At 41.9% G+C, this 8,843-nt stretch overlaps 1 protein-coding gene across 1 annotated transcript; it reads left to right on the top strand.

Moving 5' to 3' along the window:
- Positions 1-4,108: 4,108 nt before the first annotated feature.
- On the top strand, positions 4,109-5,800 carry LOC138301594 (olfactory receptor 4E2-like). Its single transcript, XM_069242111.1, has 2 exons — positions 4,109-5,015; positions 5,721-5,800. Exons 1-2 carry the CDS (start codon positions 4,109-4,111, stop codon positions 5,798-5,800), a joined length of 987 nt encoding a protein of 328 aa, XP_069098212.1.
- The last annotated feature ends 3,043 nt before the right edge of the window (positions 5,801-8,843 follow it).

Raw genomic sequence — 8,843 nt, 5'->3', positions numbered from 1 at the left:
CCAAAGGACTCACCTGGATTGCTTTGCTGAGAAGGACTGCTGACCTGCCTGTTGCCCTGCCTACTGTCCTCTGACTGTGCTGGAAGGACTCTTCCTTCCCCAAAAAGTGCTCTCTAAGGGCTTGGATTGAGCTTGCCTCCTGTTCTGAAGTGTGAAGGCCAACAAAGACTTCACCTACTAACTTGTAGCTAGTTCACTGACTTCATTGATGCCAAGACTTACTTCAGAGACTCCAGCACTGCTGTCTCAGCCTGCTACGGCTCTGTGGTCCTCACTGCACACAATGACAACGTCCTGTAATGCAAGTCTGACATTGCCGCAACGCCACTGGGGTCCCGCAGTGTCATCGCAACACTGAAGTTGACACATCACATCTTGACCATCTGGATCCATCAACCCAGCTGGGTCCCCCGGAACTGACGCCTCGCCACTGATGCCACAGCAGCTCCCCTTGCAACTGGATGGAGCCAACACCTCGTCTCCTCTGCCTCACAGTACGGAACCAACGCCTTACCTCCCCAGATGCCATAAGGGACTGACGCCGCACAGGCCCCAGTGACACCTCACCTCGACAACTCCATGAGACATCTTTGGTTCTTAGTTTTCAAAGGTACTGTACCTGGGGGTCCTTGTGACTCTGTGACCGGTGCCTGCGGCATTGGGCTATTGGTAACAAATCCATCAATGATGCAGTGATAGCCCCAGTTGGAGCTATTGTGTTTCTAAGCGCCCTAGAGAGACACAAACTTAAAAAAGTCATGCCTTTGCTTGTGTACATTGGATTTTCATTGTTCCAACATTATTTTATTCAGATAAAGATCATCTATTTTTCTAAGCCTGTGTGATGTGTTTTTATGGTGTTTTCACTATGTTGTTGTATGAGTTATTACACAAATACTTTACACATTGCCTTCCAAGCTATGACTGCCTGCTCTGTGCGAATCTACCAGAGGGTGAGCACAGGATAATTTGGATTGTGTTGTGAATTACCCTGACTAACTTTGTGGTCCCTACTTGGACAAGGGTGTATACCTCTGCCAACTCAAGACCCAGTTTTTAAAACTGGGGCTCCTATCTGGTTGGTGGTGCAAGAAGTGGGGGTGAGCTTGTTACCTGTCCTAACTGTCATTCCCTCTTTTAAGACATGTTTGGCTACCCAGCCCCCTTTTTGCCTTTTGCTCTGCAGCATGCAGATCGCCACCCACCAGATGACCTTTTGTCTCAATGCAGGCCACTTCACTCCTCATTAAGACAGCTTGCTTCAGCCTGGCAGAAGATGGCCAATCAGATATGGGCTGCTGGATGCTGGATTCTTGCCTCATCAGAAAAGCAATTTATATAACTTATTTTCTTCGATAATTATAATAAGTCTCACAGTGACAAGTTGCTGGATTTATTCTATCAGTTTAAGTCTTTGAATGACATGTTTAGCTCATTCCTATCAAGAGCTATACTTTAACGAAGTATTCCTATGATACCCTTCGGAGCTAATGCTAATTAGGGAAAAGCAACATTGGTAGTTTTTTCCTCACCAGGGTTTATAAAACAACATTTATAATATCCCTGCTTATAGTTACAAGGCACCCTATCCCTGGGGCACCCAGGGGAGACTTTAGGGGTGACATAAATGTAAAAATAAGGTAGTTTAAATCTTTGGAAGTACCTTTAATTCCAACGTCTAATTTTCATATGCAAAGCAGGGCTGTCTGTAAAATGACAGCAGGCACCACAGCAGTGCCCACTTATGGGCCTTAAATATACTGGGCCTCTAAACCTAAATGCCATACTAGAGACCTACAGGTAGGTTGTCATGCCAGTTGTAATTGCACCTACTTACCATATACTTTTAATCAGAGCACAGGCTCTTGGTCTGGTTAGCAGATCCCAGGGCACACTTAGAGCCAGAAACCCAAAATCTAGTAGTCCAAAATGTGGGGTGGCACTCCAAAAAGTCCTGGTTTCTCACAGGACACCACAAAACATGTCACTAATATGACCACCACCAAAGTACACCAGGTGGCCACATGAGCATAACTGAGTGGTGGACGCAAAACAACCAAGTAAACATCAAAAGCATAGAAACAGGAATGTGATATATTTCAAATCAGACACTCATCCCCTAAAAGGGAATCTTATGTTTTAGCAATAAAAATATTTTTCCCCACACACTCATCCGCTGTATGGGCACCAAGTGTTTTAGCAGCAGGTATCTTCCAACCCACAAACTCATCCCACGTGAGAGCATCTAGTGTTTTTGTTAAAGGTATCTTTCAGCCCATATACTTATCCCCTGTAAGGGCATTCAGTGTTTTAGCAGCAAGTATCTTTCAAACCAGACACTCATCCCATGTAAGGGCATCTAATGCTTTTGTAATGGTATCTTCACTCTACACGCATCCCCTGTCAGGGCATCTTGTGCTTCAGCAGTGGGAATCTTTTCCCCCCACCACAGACATCTCCCGTGAGTGAATCTTGTGTTTTAGCAATGAGGTTCCATACCACTGAGGAAGAATCATGTGGAACAGGGTTCAGCACAACCTAATCACTACCCTGCCACCAAGGGGAATCATGTCAAGCAGGGCTATACACAATCCAAGCAGCACCCTGCTACTGAAGGAGAATCATGCCAAACAAAGTTCAACACACCTCAAACACCTCCTTGCCACCAAAAGAGAGTGATGCAAAACAGGGTTCAACACAACCTAAGCACCTCCTGGCCACTGAGGAAGAATCATACGAAACAGGGTTCAAAACAACCCTAGCTAACAGCTACACATCAACAATATTCTCACACACTGTGAACAAACAGCAAAAAGGGCATGCCACAGTACTTGCAACATACTAATAGAACAGGGTACTAACATCCAATGTGAAACAGGGAAGAGACCCCAAGCAAAACTGAATACTAGTAAAGTGAAATGTGTGTGCCTTATGCACACTCCTGCAAAACAATAAAAACATTCACTAAATTACTTCACAAATCATACACTAGTTGCACTGTTGAACAAACTATAAACATCAAGGAACCACATATATTATGAAATACGGTAGTAGTAAGTAGTCTGCATAGCAAATGTGTGTATGACTACTTCATGTTACCATTTTTTTTGTCACCTGCTAAAATTTGGATGATGTAACGTGAGTATAAATTAAGTTTCACACATTCCCCCAAATACGTGCCTTTAGTTTGTGAAAAATTTCAGACAAATAACATCAACATATTATCTTAAAATATGCAAAGGCCTGAGATATTACATTTTAAACCTCTTTAAAAATGCCTAGCACACATCAGCACTTCTGAAGAAAACACTGGACTTTAAATGGTTCACTACTACAAAGAACACTTGTTGTTATACTCCAAAGCAGGTTTTCTCTGTTTGCAGGGCTTCTTAATTATCATAGGGCTGACAGTTAGAAAGACACTGGTGGGGTCATAATTACAAAAGCAGCAGCCCTTTTTTAAATGAAGAGTATGTTCTTTTAACTTACCCTCCAAGTTCATGTGGATTATATCAGCTTTACACATTGCTGGGTCCTTTAAATCTTGTTGCCATTTTTCTGATGTAGGTTGGCATGTAGAAATACGCAGGTGCCAGTAGATTAAGAGAGGATTACATGTAAATTCAAGGGAAACATATACGCCCCCACTAGGAGCAGATGTATTTAGACACTAATCTGAGAAGCAAGGTCCAATGTTGGTAAATATAGCAAACATGTGTGTGACTACTATTTGCCACTGCACTGTGAATATAACATAGAATATGTAATGCATTAATCAGTTATTTTTAAACTTTGGAAGTCTTATGCTGATAATGGTAAATTTGCAATTTGCACGTAAGTACTATATATGTGAAAATATATCTTTGTTAGTAGCATTTCCCTGATAAAATGGGACATTGGGCACCTTTTAAGTGTAAATTTCTCTACCATACCTTGGCCTGTGTGAGTTCTGTATTTGTGACTTAATTATTAATTTTCTGTTTGTAATACTGATTTTTTTCTTGCAGAAAACACTTAAATGAGTAAACACTATCTTGAAAGTAAAACGTGACTTTTGGAATGAGACTAGAAATTTCCACACAAGAAGATTTACTCCATCGGCTAAAACATGGCAAATGAAACAAGCATTGAAAACTTCCTGCTCATGGGTCTGTCTCGAAACCCCAAGCTGCAAACCCTATTATTTTTCACATTTCTGCTGTTCTACCTTGCTACCCTGTTTGGGAATCTACTCATCATGGTCACGGTGAAGGCTGATTCCTCCCTCCAGTCCCCCATGTACTTCCTGCTGAGTAATTTGTCCTTCATTGACTTGTGCTACCCCTCCGTCACCACTCCTAAGATGCTTGTGAACCTGATCTCGAGGAATGAGTCCATCCCCTTCAGTGGCTGTATTTCCCAAATATTCTTCTTTCACCTATTTGCCTGTGCAGAAATCTTCCTGCTTACGGTCATGGCCTTTGACCGCTACATTGCCATATGTAACCCATTGCGTTACACCGCTATCATGAATAGGTCAGTGTGCAACCTCCTGGTTTTGGCTTGCTGGGTAGGTGGAGCGGTGCATTCCTCAGTGCAGACATACTTGATGATGGCGTTACCTTTTTGTGGGCCAAATGAGGTCGACCACTTCTTTTGTGATCTTCTGCCTTTGTTGAGTCTGGCTTGCAATGACTCTTACATTACGGGACTCTTGATTGTGTCCAACAGTGGCCTGATATCACTAGTGTGTTTTCTGCTCTTGCTTGTTTCCTACACTTCCATCCTACTCACCGTGAGGAAGCGTTCTGCTGAAGGGAAACAAAAAGCACTTTCCACATGTGCCGCCCATCTCACAGTCGTGACTATCTTTTTTGGGCCATGCATATTTATTTACACAAGACCCTCTACTACATTCCCTATGGATAAGATAATTTCTGTGTTTTATGCTGTGATAACTCCGATGTTGAATCCCCTTATTTACACTTTGAGAAATGCAGAGGTTAAAACAGCCATGAAAAAATTAATCAGCAGGAAAATAGCAATTGGGAAGGGGTAATCAGAAAAGAACTAATGTTGTATATGTAAATGAATGAAAGTGAATCAGTTCATTAAAGAGGGTTTGCTCACTCCTGTGTCAAAATTATAAAACAAAAACATGATTTCTGATTACTTAAACGTCTACCTCATTTAGCTTACTCCAGGAAAAGGAGGAGTCCTGTCTCCGTTTTTTGGTGAAATGCCACCAAAACTCGATATATGAGGATTGCCCTTACATCAATGCAGCTAAATACGAGATCAGAATTACACCTGAATTACCCCATGCAGGCTACTTTTCAGATTACCCTCTTCCCTAGAACTGTCCTTCCCATAATAACTTTATACCAGCTTGGATTTCTCTCTTATTTTAATCTCTGCTTCATACCATAACCATTTTAATCGTCCTTATCATCTAAGAGGATACACTACATATTGATGATTATCACAACTTTGCCCTCAGTTATGAAGTTGCAAAATCGGTTAACTCTCAACTTTGCCATGTTTTTACAGAAAATATTGCAATCTTGTGCAATCTTTGCAAAGATGAAATAAAAAATGAGAGTGTCTTCACTGCAGTAGGAAGCCATCCCCTCCACCACAAGTCATAGCGGGTGGACTGGCAGCACTTGTTTGTTGCCTTTATTTGAGTCCGCACTCTGGCGCATCTTGCACCACCCCTATCCGTTATCAACAAAGGTTCTTATGGCAATCCTCCACCACCGACTATACACCATCTGCGAGCTTCTGCCAAACATCCAAGTCCCAACCTCATGTCTTATGAGCTCTAATCCACCACACCTTATGGACCTGTTAGTTGTTTTCCCATTGTATGATAGCCTGCCAACCATAGGTGTAACATTTTGAGATCGGAAAGGGACCGGCTCTGCAGACCACTGTAAGGGACAACACACCTCAAGAAAGTTGGGCAAAATCAGAATACTTCAAATTACTTCATAAGGGCAAATTTTCCCAACTTCAGTCCACCAGACAAGTCCCCGGAGTGAGTTTTAAAGGGCCCTGAATTTTCAGGTTTGCACAATTGGAAGGCCTAAATGGCCTGGCCCTATTACCACTGTCACATTGTTGTTGGGTGTGAAAAATAAATCAGTAAATATCACTTTTCGTTATTCACAATGACCTCCACCACACAGCTCCAGTTACGTAAGCAAACGTTTTCTAACTTACCATCTGACAGATGCCCAAATTGACTAAGTTCAGGTTCTCACAGAATGCTGGCTGTTCATATGATGGAGTACATAAAGTTGGGCGGAATATCCGTTCACACCGAAAGCTCAAATGTCCAATCCTTCCATTTCAAACTCAAAAATGTCTTTTAATCTTTCTGTGGTTCAGAGAATGGATAAAACCTGTCTCTTACTATGATTCTATTGATACACAGTTGTCTAATAACAACAGCCCAAGACGCTATTTTCGCTCTTTCTTTCTCTCACTGTAAAAGATATGAGGAGTCTTTGAAATGGCCTACCATTATAAAAAAAAAAAGAAAAAAAAAATGAAAAGTCAATCTAAGGTTCAGACTTAATTGAATATCTCCCGATGCATTTCCAAAATTTCAAATGGAGAAATACTTTATCTCAAGGTTGATGCATCCCAAATCCTCTCACACGTTTAAAATATTTTCAGCTGTGTGGTGATTCTTTGTCCTTCCCAGAGAATTTTGAGTTGGTCTATTTCTCCTTCTAGAATACTATATTCTGGAGCATAAAGCGTAATTCTTTAATATTCGAAAATTTGACAGGAGTTCAGTCCAGGACTCTAAGGTATGGAAAAATTACAGAACACTGAGGTACCAAATGTTTTGATGGAAATAGCAGAAATTACGGCCCATATTTATAAGAAAATGATGCAGCGTGAGGCCACAAGCCGGCTTGCTGCGCTCGGCTGTGCCATTAGGAAAAGGCAGGGATGCGTCATATTTACAGTAATATGATGCATCCCTGTATTTTCCTCTGCGCTGGCGCACAATTGACTGTCTAATGCCAATGCAGACACCCTCGTACCATGGTGCAAGGGTGCCAGCATTGCAGTGATGATTGTTTATGTGCAGAAGGGGACACTTTCCTGCACATAAACAATCATAAATGCCATTTTCCACCTTCAAAGAAAGAGAAAAAACGAGGAGAAATGAAGATATTTCTTCTTGTTTCACCACTTTTACTCGGGGTGGCATTGGAATCTGACTCATTCCCAGGTTTATGAAACCTTGCAAATCTGGGAATGCATCAAATTCAATGGGTGTTGTGTGGGAACACTCACAGAAACACCCCTGGAACAGCCACTTTCATGCAGAGTTATGCCACCGAGAGCTACGCGTGAAAGGGGGCCATATTTACAAGGCTATGAAAATCCATGCAAGGTGGCTTTACGTGGCCTTGTAAATATGTGTTGGCACACTGCTCTGCCAAAGCATCAGAAAATTGACACTCCGTGGTGTTATTGTGCCACAGGGCCACTGTAAATAAGCCCCTACGTGTCTTGTTGGTCCTTTCTGCAGGTTCTGGGTGTGTCTACAATCAGCAGTTGTAAACAGCATGCAGCGGGTGCTTGGCAATTTCAGAAGAAAATGGCTAGTCCAAGTAAGAGGGGAAGTAGTAGATGGGTGTGAAGGTCGATTTCCCTCTACTGGGTAATAAATAGCATCATACTGCACTGCAGGTGCAACACTGAAGAGAGGGAAAATTGCAACATGCCCACTACAAAGAATAGTGGTTATTTCCCAAAACATATATTATGCACAAACTCAAGTCTGACACATTTTTGTGGGACAGAGTACCATTAAATCTTATTCTATCAACATTTTGATTTTAAAGAAAAATGTGGTTCCAGCTATTTGTTATTATTCTACTATACCTTCCTATTATACTTTTTAAAATGTACCTTTGTCAATTTAGCAATTACCTCTTGGTCCCCTACATTGCAACAGATTTGAAATTATACATGTTCCATTTTCTTTATTTTTATGTAATTACATTTTATTAGATGTACTGCAGGTTTTCAAGGGCCACTTCACTAATGGCGGTATGTATGTGCCTTCACGAAGCTGATGGAGTATAAATACCTCCAACAAGAAGGGACGCCTGCCTCACTCAAGTGCAAGTGTACCTTCAGGATGACATCTCCATCACCGCAATAGCCAAACCTCTCTGAAAGCCCAAAGGGGTAAGGGTCACCAGAGAAATGGCTAAATGTCCACCCACTCAATCAGGAATGGGTGGACATGTAGCCATTTTTTTAAGGTCAATCACAGCCAAGCAAACACTGCAGTGAGGGACAGTAAACACCAAACATTACTTTCCTCCCACAATAGGTAATGACTCCCATGTGGAGCATTACTTTTTCAATTTTTCTTTTTTTTTTCTGAATTCCACTTTCAGGATTTTCTTTTTCAAAATAAAAAAGAATATTGGTTGGTGCAGGGTTGCATCCACTGGCAGCTGCCGCAAATCTCAAGGGAGGAGGCGGGGTGACGGAGATGGAGGGGGAGTGAAAATTAATAAATAAATAAAATAAACTTATCTTCACAGAGCCATTGTGAAGGAGTAGCTCCTGGTTGCATAATGCTGACACTGCCCTGCACCAAACATAGTATTACATTGACAACGACCTCCGCGATGGCGGTTCCTGCTAAAGCTTTATAAATGAACTCCAGCTGGGCCGTTCAGCAGTTGGAACCTCCAGTAGGCTGATGGAGGTATTTACTCCATCACTCTGGAGGAACGATGGCCCGACCACTGAAAAAGTAATCAGGTCCTTTGTTCTTTAAAATAGAAGTGTTCTAACTACCAGACATGAAGCCATGTAGG

The sequence above is a fragment of the Pleurodeles waltl genome, chromosome 6, assembly GCF_031143425.1.
Source record: "Pleurodeles waltl isolate 20211129_DDA chromosome 6, aPleWal1.hap1.20221129, whole genome shotgun sequence".
NCBI classification, from domain to species: Eukaryota; Metazoa; Chordata; class Amphibia; order Caudata; family Salamandridae; genus Pleurodeles; species Pleurodeles waltl.
The sequence above is the reverse complement of the archived record's forward strand: the minus strand, read 5'-3'. Positions and strand labels throughout refer to the sequence as shown.

Excerpts from the sequence above, each read along its gene's own strand:
- LOC138301594 (XM_069242111.1), top strand. The coding sequence starts at position 4,109 with ATGGCAAATGAAACAAGCATTGAAAACTTCCTGCTCATGGGTCTGTCT. Across the intron at positions 5,016-5,720 it reads GAAAAAATTAATCAGCAGGA|TATGGCAATCCTCCACCACC; the intron begins AAATAGCAATTG and ends AACAAAGGTTCT.